The sequence below is a fragment of the Cygnus atratus genome, chromosome 6, assembly GCF_013377495.2.
Source record: "Cygnus atratus isolate AKBS03 ecotype Queensland, Australia chromosome 6, CAtr_DNAZoo_HiC_assembly, whole genome shotgun sequence".
Classification (NCBI taxonomy): Eukaryota; Metazoa; Chordata; class Aves; order Anseriformes; family Anatidae; genus Cygnus; species Cygnus atratus.
In genome coordinates, this window is record NC_066367.1 from 26100302 (window position 1) to 26113584 (window position 13283).

The 13283-nt window shown below is 56.3% G+C and overlaps 1 protein-coding gene across 5 annotated transcripts in view; it reads left to right on the plus strand.

Annotated features, from left to right (window-relative positions):
- The window catches only part of CLASP1 (cytoplasmic linker associated protein 1), a 164669-nt gene that overhangs the window by 2759 nt on the left and 148627 nt on the right, over positions 1 to 13283 (plus strand). For all 5 annotated transcript variants that reach the window (XM_035536857.2, XM_050711378.1, XM_050711380.1 and 2 more), the window contains exon 2: positions 7084 to 7558. In XM_035536857.2, the coding sequence (XP_035392750.1) occupies positions 7364 to 7558 (195 nt within the window). In that variant the 5' untranslated portion in view covers positions 7084 to 7363. The remainder of the gene's footprint in view (positions 1 to 7083; positions 7559 to 13283) is intronic.

Here is a 13283-nt window from a genome sequence, read left to right on the forward strand (position 1 = left end):
TGGCTGCGGGCGGCTCCTGAGCCCCGCAGTCCCTCAGCTGCCGCTAGAGTTCAGCCCGACTCACGGCATCACCGAGCGTCCTTTCTGCTCCCTCCTGTCCCCGCGGGCTCTGCCCGCTGCCTCAGGGATCACGGGAGTGCCGGTGCCTTTCCGTGCTGCCTGCGCTGGGGGGGTTTCTTCGGCCGCCCCCTGCCGTGCGGCTACAGATGCCGGAGGGTGAGCTGTGCTGCGGGGCAGCCCGTGCCCCGAGGGAGGGCTGGCGGGCGGCCGAGAGCCCCGCTGCGGCCCCGGAGGAGCGCAGGAGGGACCTCAGGTAGGAGGCTGGCTGTTTCCCCGAGCGCACCTGCGAGTGGTCCTCTCGGGATCGGAGGTGCTTTTGCCTGGTATCTGCTTGCTGTGAGGAGTTTCTTCTGCGTGTGAGCTGTGGCGGTTGTGGTGTAGGCTGCGTCGTCTGCTTTTTTTTCTTCTTTACTACCCCATCCTGCGTTCTAAGATTGCCGACGATACATTTGTATCTCTTGAGGAAAGGAGCGCGGGCTCGGGAGAGAAGGCAGCCAGAAAGGTGCTTAGTTGGGCAGTGTCCCGGGAGGGTTTGTGCCCGGGATGTGATCCTGTGTGTTACTGTTCCACTGATGTGACACTTTGCTACTAGCGTGTGCCTCAAATGCTTCCAGGGTGGTTCTGGCTTGGGCTCGGACGTAAAACCTTCCCTTCTTGCGCCGTGCGGCTAGCCAGTTGGGCGTTCCTGGGGGTAGCGAGCTCCTGGAGGCTTTGTGGGGTATGGCATTTATATCGCAAACCCGCTGAGCTCTTTGGGACTGCATTATCGGGATCCCGTACCCAGCGTGTGGTGGTAGGGTTTTTTCTTTCCCCAAGGTGTCGTCCTGCCCTTGGTTCCCACTGCCACTGGGGGCTTCCTTCGCCGTGACTCTGGGAAAGGCAGTGCCCGGTGCCTGCCTGTAGGACGCCTGCTGTTCTCCCACCTTTTTGTTCTCTCGTTTCCGTCGATTTGCTTCCCGTCCTCGGGACCAGGTGAGGTAGCGGGCTGAGGCTGAGGGGCTGACGTTGCGCTACAGGCGCAGGTCGCGGGCTTGTGGTGTGTGCCGGGAAGCCGCTCGTCCTAGCGAGCCGCCAGGCGGTGGGACACCGTGCTCTGATTTCGGTAGCGTTTCACTTCAGGCCGTGCAGAGCTGCTCAGCCTTTGGGCCCAGGTGAGCGCTCTCCTCTCGCCGTGCTCTCCGGGCTGACCCAGAGCGCGGGGGCAAGGCCTCGGGGAACCTCGCGGAGCAGGGGCGTCGCTGCCTGGGATTGAGGTCGCCGCTGTTGCCCCCATCGTGCCCCCCCCGGGTGTTGCGGAGAGCCGGGGCCGTCCCGTCGGCTGGGCAGGGCCCGCAGGTGTCGGAGCTGGAGTCCGCAGGCCGCGGGGTGTGGTTGGATCTCCGGAGCAGCGGGGAGAGAATGGTTGTGGACACAAACCCGGCGTGCTGCCCGCGGCTGAGTTCCGTGAGGACAGGGCGCTCTTCCCTGTGGGACAGCAGACCCTTAGCAACTTGCTTCAGCGCCGTGCCTTGGGACCGAGACGCCCACGGGAGGGACTTGCCAGCAGCTCCTGACCTTACGGGGTTTCCATCTGCGTCTCGGCACTCGGACCCTTCGAAAGGAAGGAGGCCTCGAAAGCTCCTTCTCGTCCTTGGCCTCAGATGAAATTAAAACCAGGCTAATCTGAGAGAGGGCTTGTGGTAGCAAAACAAAGGATGCTGAAACTCTGGTTTTCCCCCGCTCTGGAAGAGTGGCGCCATTGCTGTGGGCGTTGGGGTCGCTCCGAGGCCTTAAGCCTGCAAGTGCTCCGGGGCTGCTGCGGCGCCGTTTGTGCGGGGGTTCTGCAGGCGGGTGCCTCGCTGGGATGAGCGCAAGCCTTCGGTGGAGGCATACGGGAATTCCTGCTGTCTGAAGCTTATCTCTCGTCTTACCAGGGCAGGGTAAGACAACTTTCGTGGCTAGCATCTGTCGTGGAAGGATTGCAGGGGGGCTGCAAGGTCTTAGCTTAAGCCCTGGGAATCTTTCAGACGTCTTCATTCTGGAAATCTGCCTCCTCGGTTTTCCTCACGGCGGCGAAATCGCGTGCTGCTGTGGGTCAGTTACCGTCTGTGCTTCAGACGTGGAGCCCCTTCAGAGACCCCCAGCAGGCCTGAAGAAGAGCTGCTGGTCAGCAGGGGCCTTGCAGCCCTTTGGCTGGAGGTGGTTCTGCGCCGGGCAGCGCCTCGCAGGAGCCTCCTTAGCGCCGCCGGTGCTGTGGAGGAGGGAGAAATGCGCGGCTGAAGACCCAGGAAAGCTTCCAGCAGCAGCGACTGTGAAATAGCCCTGGGCGCTGAAGAAGGATCGTCTCCCGCTTGTGGAGACAGGTGAACAAACGGGGGGCCCCTCTGCCAGCGCTGGGAGGTGTCTCCTGCGAGGCAGGACACCTGATGGTTTGCTTGCCGCCTCCTTCTCTGGCAGTCTGCACAACAAAGAGTGCTTAAGGCTTGGAGGCCGTCAAAGCAGGTGCTTCGCCCGCTGCTGTGTCTCGGGAAGAGTAGGCGTAATTGGGTGCTCGGTCGTACGGGGCCGGGGCGAGCAGCGCGCCGTGGCGGAGCCTGATACCGAGGCCCCCCGGGCAGGGCAGAGCCGCACCAGCTGACCCAAAAATGTAGAGGAGGTGGAGGGCTGAGAGTCTCCACCCGTTGTGCAGAGCCTCGGATCTGAACGCCCTTGCTGCCGAGGCCTCCGTCGCGCGGTGGCAGGGCTGGCTCTTGGTGCCCTGTGGTTCGCCGAGCATCTCGCTGCTGGAGAGTTGCTGCGTTCCTCTGGGTGGAGAGCTCCGGAGGAGTCGTTCCTCCTTGTGGGAAGTCCAGGCTCAAGGAAACGCGGGTGTGATGGGCCTTGAGGTAACGTCAGGCTGCAGTTTGCACGCAGCCCTGTCCCGGTTCGCTGCCCCGTGCCGTGTTACGGCCGCAGTGCCGCAGCTGGCCGCCTGCGGAGCGCGGCGCGCCGAGGAGGGGAGGTCGTGTTTGGAGGTGGTTTACCCGTGCAGCTCGCTGGCTGGCGGGAGGTTCGGAGGCACCCCCAGGAAGGTGACCACGGCGGCCTGGCACAGCGGGACGTGCTGGCGGCAGCCTGGTGGCAGCCCCGGCTGGCGTGCGTGAGGGTGGTGATGGAGGGTGGGGAGGAAAACTCACCGCGGTGGCCGGAGCGGGGGGGGCGTGAGTTTTGGGGCAGAACAAAGGAGCTGTTGGATGAGCTCCTCAGTACAGACCAGCCCCCGGGAGGGCAGTGCTGCATTTTTTTATATGCTTCAGGTCTTCTCCCTCATTGCAAGCACAAGAAGACGCAAAGTTTCTTGTGAAGTTAGGCTAAGATCAAGCCTTGCTTGAGCGTTACAAATAACGCGGTTTCGGTCTGGGTGAGTGGGGCTCTCCTACGCACAGCGAGCAGTCCATCGGCTGACGTACCCCGGTTGATGTTGCCACGTCTTCGGTAGCGGGTGCTTCCTTATTACTGCTTGAACTGACTGACTGCCTGTGCTGAGCCAGTCGCGTTGCCGTGGGTTGTACCAGCTTTTATGGCGTTAGGGTGATAGTATCAAGGCTGAGCAACGCTGGGCTGTGCAGCCTGCGTCAGCTTTCTCCTTTACGCTCCCCGTTCTGAGCTCCAAGCCCGCATTAAACTCAAGCCTCTCTAACGGCTTTGTGCTGGATAGCTCTTGATGGAAAATGCAGGTGTTGCGGGCGCAGGCTTTGACCAAGCGCCTAGCTCTCACGGCTTAACGGGGAGAGAGGGACCTGTATTTGTGCCGGGGCAGAGCCGGCGTGGTGGGGGAAGCAGTGTTTTCTCCCGGATGATCTTGTCTTCGCGTTGGCTTTGCCAGACGTAGCCTAACCTGTCTCCCCGAGTACAGACTGCAAGCCCGCTTGGAGGGCTGGGAGAACGTCCCTGCCTCAGAGCCTGCGTTCACAGCTCTTCCCAAAGCTTGGAGGAGCTCAGACACAGGATGCGAGCCACTGAGCTGCTGGTTTCGAAGCCTGTGTGACTGCTTCTGGGGGAGGAGGAGGTACTTCAAATCCTAGTCCTGAATTGCTCGTGTCCTGTAACGTTGGCTCCCCGAAGCCCGTGGCAGTTAAATTCCGCGGGAAAAGAAGTCGACCCCTGGCTTTGGAGGTTGTGCACTTGAGTTGTCCAAAGCTCGCACGTGCGGAGCCTGGGCGATTTCAAACGTGCGATCCGGCAGCCATGTGCTTCCCTGCCTGAAAAGTTCGCTTCTTGGTAGCTGGGGCTTGGCTTTCTCAGGGGCTGTCTTTTTCCACTCCCTCCTGTGAGGAAGAGGGGGAGTCCACAGACTTCCCAACATGTGTGGAAAAGCTTTTTTTTTTTTTTTTTTTTTAAAAAGGGTGCAACTTAAACACCTGTTGGCTGGTAGATGCTAGCCAGCCTCGAGCCTTTCCTCTTGACTTACTGCTAGCATTTTCCCCAGGATTCACAGGTACTTCTCCCCTGGAGGTGTTTGAAGGTGGTGCCACAATGCAGTGGATCTTTTTCAGAGCCCAGTCCTCACATCCAGGTTACACGCCCGTTCTTCTGTAGGGCACGGTGATTTTGATCCCGCCTTCCTTCACATGTTTTAAAAAATGAGGAACTCTTGGAGAAATTTGTTTAAATTAGTTTGCTGGAAAGGTTGCTTTGTGCTCGTAGGCAGAGACTTAGGCACTCGTACATGAAAACCACCAAGAAGAAAGGCTTGAAACTGGGGGTGTTCCTTTCTCACGGCACTGTGGCCCGCTCCTACAGACGGTGGATCTGCTGGGACTTGTCCGTGTGTGAAGTTAATCAAAAATGGCTATTCTGCGGTAACGAACAGTCGCTCACACCCTGCTGCAACCTGAATTAATCTTCAAGTTTAAGCAAGTTCCCCATTTCCGTGCTGAGAGCAGGTAGGGGACTTCTTCCCCATGCTCAAGGAGGGCAGGGCACGGGCCAGCAGTCCGAGGCGCGGGCAGGAGGCTCCTTGGGAGGCTTGCTGAGCGCTGCCGTGGGTAGCTGGAGCCGTGCAGAGAACGCTGTGGGGAATGGATTGCTTTTCCAGGCAGGGTCGGGTTAAAACTGGCTATTTTCGGTTTGTTGCCATTCACTGTCTGCAAGTCTGCTGCGATCCTTGAGGATGGGGGAGCTCAGCACTGCTTTCGGTTGGTGCTAGGCTGGGGCAGGTGGGAAACTGCAGCTCCAGGAGTTTAAAAAAAAAAAAAAAAAAAGGCACGGCTTTCCCGGCTTTCCTCTGGTTTGGGTCCAGCGCCTCTTTTGGAAAGAAGAAAGAAGAGCCGCTCTGACTGGGTTGGGGTGTTGCCGATGACTGCAGGGTTGGAACTCGAACCACTCGTGAAGCTGAGCTCCTACCGACGGTCTGAAAGAGAAGCTACGATAGAAATCACGATCGCGTTTCCCACTCAGTGGGTAGGCGAACGGCTCTGGCAGATCCGGGGGAGTTCGGTGTGCCGCGCAGACAGCCCTGGGTCGGGGCAGCGCTCGCAGGCGAGCGGCGAGCTCGCGGCAGTGACCTAAAGCCCTGCCTGCCTGCGGCTGACGCTCCCTCGCTGCTCTGGAAGGTCAGGTTCTGCCGGGATTTCAGTCTCGGGGCACGGAGCGGCCTCCTGGCGGGTGGCAGGGCTCGCCGGGCGGCTCCCCGGGCGCACAGAACCGGTTTGCATCGGGCCCGCAGGATCCGGGGGCCGCTCCCGCGGGCGCTTGGGCTCCGGCTGCAGGCTGGGCCCGGGCAGCTCCGAGCTGCGCTGGGGCTGGCGCCTCTCAGATGCGGCCGCAGGGGATGGAGGCGAGCTGCTCCGGCGCTGCCGGGCCGGGGGTCTCGTGTGTCTCATCCGCCGTCGGGTCCGCCTGGCGCTTCGTTCCCTGAGCCGTCGGTGCGGGCTTCATGTGCTCAACCAGAAGGCGTTCAGAGTCGCTGCCCCAGCGCTTCCAGTTAGTGAACTCGCGCCTCCAGCTTCCCTCCAGTTGTTCACTGGGCCAGGTGCGTGCTCCGCAGCCCCTTCCCTTGCGCTGGGCTCGACCCGCTTTCCTTGTGCGCACAAAGAAAGTAGGGCAGCTTCTGGCTTTGGGTATCATTAGACAGGAAACAAAAAGACACGCTGTGTTTTTATCTCCCCCCTCCCGCAAGAGCTAACCTGGGGAGGGGAAGTGCTTCAGGAAGCAGCGTGGTGCTGGTGGGAGCCCTGGGCAGAGGGGGAGCAGCTGGGAGGTCTGTGTGGCTGCAGAAAGGGAGGGACCCTGACCCCTCCCCCCCAAAAAAAAAGCATCGGCTGGGTCCCTGATGCGGTCCCAGGACAGGAGAGGCTTCTGAGGTCGGGGAACATAACCAAACTCCAGACATACAGCCACTCCTGTTTTAACAAAAGCAAAAAAAACTTCACAGATGATGCTGTGCCTCTGAGTGGCAGCAAAATTCAGCCTGGCCCTTCTTGTCTATGGTTCTCAGGACGCCGCAGGCGCTGCTTTGGGCTGCAACAGGGCAGGGTTCAGCCTGGGAACAGCTCGAGCCCTCGTGTTTGCAGCCTGCTCGTTTTGCATCCCCGGAGCCCAGCGCTGGCCGTGTACCGTGCAGGCCAGCGAGGGCACCGATGGCTGAAGGCCGGCGGTCAAAGCAGGACCCGGACGGCTCCCTGCTTTCACTCCTTAAGGCCCGCGTGTCTTCCCAGTGACCTGCCTGAGGGCTTTGTCCTCACCTCCGTGGGCGGGCGCTGCTGGTGGTGGCTGCACGAATATTGATTACTAATCAGCTCTTAGTTAAGCCCCAGATTTGCTGCCTGTCACTAAAGCTCCTTCTAGGGAGCTGCTGGGTAACTGCTGGTGTAAAGAACAACCAGAGGTTTTTGTCCTGACCTACCTCGTCTGATTCCCTAAAATAGAACAATGCTGCTCGTATCCAGCTTATCGCAGCCTCGCAGCTGTATACGAGTAACCTATTTTGTGACACGCTTTCAGTCTTTTTTTTTGCTCCGTTCTTAATTTAACTTGTAATACTGCTCTTTTTATTTCTTTCAGAATGGACTGCTGAATTGGGAATTATTGCAGACCCGACAGGACAGCACTGCTCATTGCTTCATCTATTGCTAGTTATTTAAATTGGACTTTTAATATCCTGCCAGCTGCTGTTCACACACACATGGTGCATTGTTGCCATTCTCAGAATTGCATCTTTGAAACCCAGACCCTCAGTAACCTTCATCGAACAAAGAGGCGACCTCCTGCGTCCGTTCGTAGAGGGATTTGTCGGACCGTCTGCCCTCTAGCTTTCTTGCTGGTGCTGTGTTTCTAAGACACCATGGAGCCCAGTATGGAGTACTGCCTAGCGCAGGTGCTGCAGAAGGATGTTGGGAAGAGGCTTCAGGTCGGCCAGGAGCTGATAGATTACTTCTCAGATAAACAGAAGTCAGCTGATCTCGAACACGATCAGACTATGCTGGATAAAATGGTTGATGGACTGGCCACCTCTTGGGTCAATTCCAGCAATTACAAGGTAAGGCTTGTCAGACGGAATTTAATTACAGTCAGAAGTTTCATTGGCCAGCGATGCTTGATCTAAGTGGAAGCTGGATAGCATGCTTTCTGATACGCTGCTCTGTGAGCTGGTAATTACGCTGAGTCAACCGTCCGTGTCCCACTTCCTGGTAGTTAGTAACTGGTGTGATAGCAAGGATCCGTAACAGTAACGCTTCAGCCAGTTGGCTTTATTCTTGGTGTTCATAATTGGTGCTGTCCCGATTTCTTTGTCCACCTAGTTTCACCTGTGGGACGCTTTGCTCATCCCACTACCTGGCAGCGTTGATGATTTCCTGCCGTACAAAAAGCGGTATGTAAAGCTGAAAAAAGTATGCGTATGCAGCCAATACGTTTTCATACTGTCCTTAATTCTTGCTAGATGCTTTTTCTACTGTCCGGGGATAATGTAAGTACAATTGATCTATTGCAGCTTGCTCAGGAAAGGTAACGAGCAAGTGTTTGTTCTCTTGAATTTAACCGTCTTGCATCCACAGGAATGAGCCATGGGATGTGGAACCCAGCTGCCCTGTTATCCCTGTCACCTTGCTTTGTTCCCCCCCAGCCCTTAGTAAGGAAGTCCTGCTGCTGCCATGGGGCTTCCTTGCTGGGAGGGGTTTGCAGCTGTGGTTTGGGAAAGTCCTGTCCTGGTCCTTTCCCAAGGCTAGTAGGGTACTTACCCCCGTTGTTACCGGGAGGGCTGGGAGGTTTTGTTACTTCATGCTAAGTCCAGAAAAATTTGAGAGTAAAGCCTCGTACAGACCTGGTGGCGAAGCTCGTTACTGGGAGTTGGGCTGGAGTTCCCTCACGCAGAAGTGAAGGAGAGGCTGACTGTACAGGTTGCACGTCCTTTGGAGCAGAACATCCTCAGATTAATTTAAACTGTTTTAAATGGAAATTTTGATGGTAAGGATGCTGTATCTTGGTCAATATGTTCTGCACGGCTGCACTTTCGCTTTTCATAATTGTCAACAAGCAACTGCAGTGGAAGCTGCTTGGCATACAGGAAACAAAAATCCCAAAGCCGTTGGAGGGCAACCTGATCAGCTCATGGATGAGTGTAACAGCCCTAAGGTGAGGGGCCCGGCATCAGTGCCTGAAAACAGCCCCCTGGGGCGTCAAACTACGCTTCTTTGGTCAAGGTTTAAGCCATTACATTGGCAGTCTGCTTCTCTGCTCACCTCTCTCCCTTCATCTGAGAAAGTATCGGCTTAAAACAAAGATCGAGACCATCTGCGTGACCGGGAATTTCCTAACGGTTAGTGTGCTCTCAGACGTGGGCTGGTTTGGGGTTCCAGACCCAGTAGCTGGGAGAACATCCAGATGGGTCGTGGCTGCTGCCCACCGAGGGCTGTGCTCACTGAGCTTGTACGTTATCGGTGGGGAAACATCAGTGAACCGAAGAGAAGGGACATCTCGAGAGACATCAGTTTGCACTGCTGCTCTGCTTCTACAGGGAGGGCTTCAAGTTGCCTTCGTCATTGATTTGAGCTATGTAAGGCATGGCTATGATTGACATTTTTAGGCTTTGGTGTGGTTTTTTTTGTACGCTGCTCTTATACACCCGGGACTGTGCTCCACTACTTGACGGAAGTTTCTCCTCGACACTTTCTCATATCGTAAAGTGGTGGGAGAGGCTAGTTTGAAGTGAAAACGGGCAGGGGTCCCAGTAAAGAACTGGGTGAAATGCATTGCTTTTGGGGGATCTGGGGTACTCACCGCACAAGGTGTGCTGGCCAAGGGGAAGGTCTCACCCTTGCATGGGACGATCCCTTTGCCCCAGGGCTGCGTCCTGGTGTTGATTTTTGCTGCTCTGTGCAGGACTGCTGATTTGATTCTTTTAGCTCCTAATGGGTTTTGTTACTTACCGAGAGATCACGCTCTTAAAAATGAAATACATAGTGAAGAGTTGCAGGGAAATGTTATTTCCCCTGACGGAGCTCGTAATGGTGTTGGAGAAGGCAGCCTTCCACTCTTACCTCTGTCTGCATATCAGGCATTACAAGAGCATGCTTGACTGAGCTGAAGAGAAGTAAAACTTACATAAATTAGCTGGCTCTCTTAAACCCTGTATTGAATATTTTTTTTGGTTTCTCTAATTGAGGGGTAGAACAGATGGTGCAGGCTTAGTTTCAAGTGGAATCCATTAGAGTTACTTAAGCTGATGAGTGGTTGTTCACTGTAAGCATCCCTTTGTTCTCTGTACCATGTTTGTTTTGGTTGAGATTCGGTGGAAGAAGTCCTCATTTAAGAAGCAGATGTGGATGGGTTTGGGTTGGTGCATTGATTGGGTGGGTGTGTGCTTTGTTGAATATTTAGTGCACGCAGAGAAAGGCTTCACCATCTTGGGAGGAAGAAAAGAGTAAAGGGTTTCCAGGCAGCTGTTAGCTGGTGAATTTGGGGGCGAGGGTTATGGGAAGATCAATAATGTGTGCCTTTTCCTCGTGGGTGCCTGTGCTGCAAAAGCGAACTTAGCAAAAACGGCCTCTGATTGCTCTCGTGTGGGGAGACGTGCTGCCTTAGGAAGGGCTAAAGGTTCGCTGGGCTCGGACTGTGTGTGCAGGATGTGCCCCATCCTTGAGTTTTAGACTCCAGTATCGGCGGGCTCCTACTAGCTGGGTTTTCCTGCCGTAAACTTAGGAAAGAGCAGGGGTTTGGCTCCAGGATGTCCAGTTTCCTGCAGGCATTGAAGCTGTGATTTCCCAGCAGCTCCCGGTCCTGCTGATGGGCTGTTTTCCCTCTGGGTCAGGCCGGTCGGCAGTAGCTGTGCCTGCCCTTCCAGCCCTTGCCTCTGCGTGGCAGCTCGATGGGGTCGTGGTGCAGCTCGTACCTGTGCGGTAGCAGCAGAGCGGGCTGGGCGCTGATCCAGCTGGGAGAGATCAAACTCAATGGCAGCTCCTGTCCTTTGTGCTCAGGACAGGAAAAAATCAACTGCTGTGGCAAGTGAGCACCGAGGTTTCCCTGTGGATGTATCTCGCCTCCTCCCAGGTAGCAGTGCCTGTGGGAGGGCACGTTCCCCTCTCCCAGCTGGCTGCGAGGACCTGGGGGGGGGGCTGCCTTCTGGCTGTTGGCGTACGGTGCGGGTACACGGTGGTGCTGTGCGAAGCAACGGCAAGAAACTTGGAGTTGAAGCGGACTAGACCACGCTCTCCGTTGTTTACCAAGGTGTGACAAAATCAGCAGTAAATGGTGAGAGTCCCCAGACTCCCGAGGGGATGTGAGGAGGCCCCGTGCTGAACTAAACAGGACGGAGGTTTGTTTCCTTGGTGGTACACGAGCCGCCTGCGTCAGGCCGGAGGTCTGTCCAGCTCGGTGTCCGCGGTCAGAGGTGGGCGGAAAGACTGCGTACACAGGTCATGTCTCCTTGGCATACCCCTCTGCCTTGTGGACTGCAACCCCTGCTGCTGCTTTCTGCCCAAATCTGAATTCACGGGGGGGGGGGGGGTTAGTGCTGGGATGGGCCCTGGGCAAGAGCGGTGGCCGTGGCGTGTGCGGGCTGCGTGGCGGCCAGCCCTCTGCTCTGTGTGGGACAGAGCCAGCCAGCCCGAGGGCTCGCCGCCCTCCTGCTTGCTAAATCGAGAGGACAAAGCTGTTCCCCTAATGCCGGTGTAGCGTTTCAGCTGCAGCACCGGAGTGCTGCCCGCCGGGCTTTGTTCGGAGCCCTGGCACAGCTCCCCGTCCCTTGGGAAACCCGGGCCGGGCGCGTTGGCTGCGGCGGATGCCCCTGAGGAAGAGGCGGGTCACGGGGCAGGGGGTTCAGCCCCCGGTGATGAGGGCACGCTGGTGCTGCTGCGCCGGGCCTCTGGGGGCCCTGCTGGGGAATGTGCCGTGCGGCGCTGCTTGCCCGCGTCCAAGGAAGGAATTCGGGCCGGAACAGGTGCAGGGAAGGGCGAGCCTGGTGTTCAGGGGCTGGGGGAGCCCGGCCGACCAGAGGAGCCTGGGAGCTTGGCTTGCTCAGCTTGCGGGACGAAGGCTGAGAGGCAGCGTGACTGCTGGCTATAAATACATCAGAGGGGACTGCTGGAGCTAAAGGGCAAGGTTAGCACAAGAGCGGGGGGGTAGAGGCTGGCCACGAGTAAATTTAGGCTGGCCAGGAGATGAAAGCTTCCTGCAGCAAGAACACCGACAGACCAGAAGAAGACTTGAAGAGGAATAGATACGAGCAAGACATCTATTTGGTTTTAGGATTGATCTTATAATCATTTTGAGCAGTTTATTGTTATTCTATATTACATTCTCTGTAGAATAACAGGATTATCCATGGTTATAGTGACAGTCCGTTTCAGTCCTTTGTCTCTTTGGAGTGCCTGAAACTGCTCTAACGTTTTGAGGAAACGTGAATGTATTAAAATGCGTGCTGGCTTTGGTCCTTAGAAAGCCCACAGGGATTTGCAGAGCCTGTCCACGCTGTGCCTGAGGGCCCCGTGCCTGTTAGAGCAATGCGTTTACCTCTGGAGAAGTCAGTGTGCGTGATCCAGCTCCCCTTGGGCTTTGTAGGGAGCGGGCTGAGTGTCAGGGAGTCCTCGTTTCCCTGACGCTGGGATTCCTGGCTGAGGATCATTACTTGAAAGCCGTTCTTGTCTCACCCTTTGAACTTCAGCCTGAAAAATCACCTCCTAGGAATCCCCCTGGCAGTGGGATCTGGTTGCCTCCGTCTATTTTAAATTATTTTGTAAGCAGAGTTGTTTTTGTTGAGCCTCATTTCCTTTGGCTCTCTCTGTGCAGAGTTGTTGATATCTAACGCTGTGGTTTTCCTCGTGTTTGTTGGAATTGGTTAAAGAATTCAGAAGTTACAGGGAGAGGGGAGAGCATCTGAATAATATACGCATAATACAATTACATAAGCATCTTTTCCTTAAAAATCAGGCTGAAAGATCCCTCATGTACAGGAAGTACACTCATTTCTCTAATCCTGGCTCATTTTTTGACCTTCTGCTCTGTCCTTAGCTTTGAGCGCAGCTGCGCTCGCTCTTGGAGGAGCAGCCCGCTAGACGAGGCGGTCTGGTGCAGGGCTGCTTGCAGGTTGGTGACTCTGGCCCCGGCAGCCTTCCTGTGGCAGCAGTTGTCTTTTGAGACCGAGCGGTAAGATCCCCTGCGTGTTGGAGGGTCGGTTCAGGAGAACACAGGATAATTGGGTTGGTAAGGGCCCTCAGGGGCCACCTAGCCCCATCCACCCTATCGGAGTTTACAGTCTAGGCCTTAAAGCTTGGTACTTGGTTTTCTATTAAAATCGATTGCCACGTACGTGGTAAATGTCCCTGTGTCAGCAGTGCCCACGTGGATCAGCTCTCCCATAAATGCTTTTCAGATGCCTGTGATGACAGGATAGCAGCTTAGGTTCGTCGGAGATTTGTGAGCGTGGCTCTGAGATGTGCTGCTGAGCCCCGCTGGGGCCTGTGCCGTCCCGCTGACGGGGTGCTCGGAGCTCCAGGCTCTGAGGGCTGGGCCGTGCTACGTGTCCCGCTGCGTGTCCCTTAGCGCTGTCCCACGCTTGTGTCCTGCACATCGGCTGCAGTGCCTCCATCCCAGGAGGGAGCGGGTGGGTCACGGTGGAGACGAGCAGTCTCTGATTTTCTCCAAGTGAATGCCGCCTCCCACAAACTGCTCATTACTTTCTTCCTAGATCAGATCTCATTTTTAACTAGACAAGACCTGCTATGTTCCTCATCTGGTACTGCGCTTGTGCCAGATACGAAGCCTTAAAA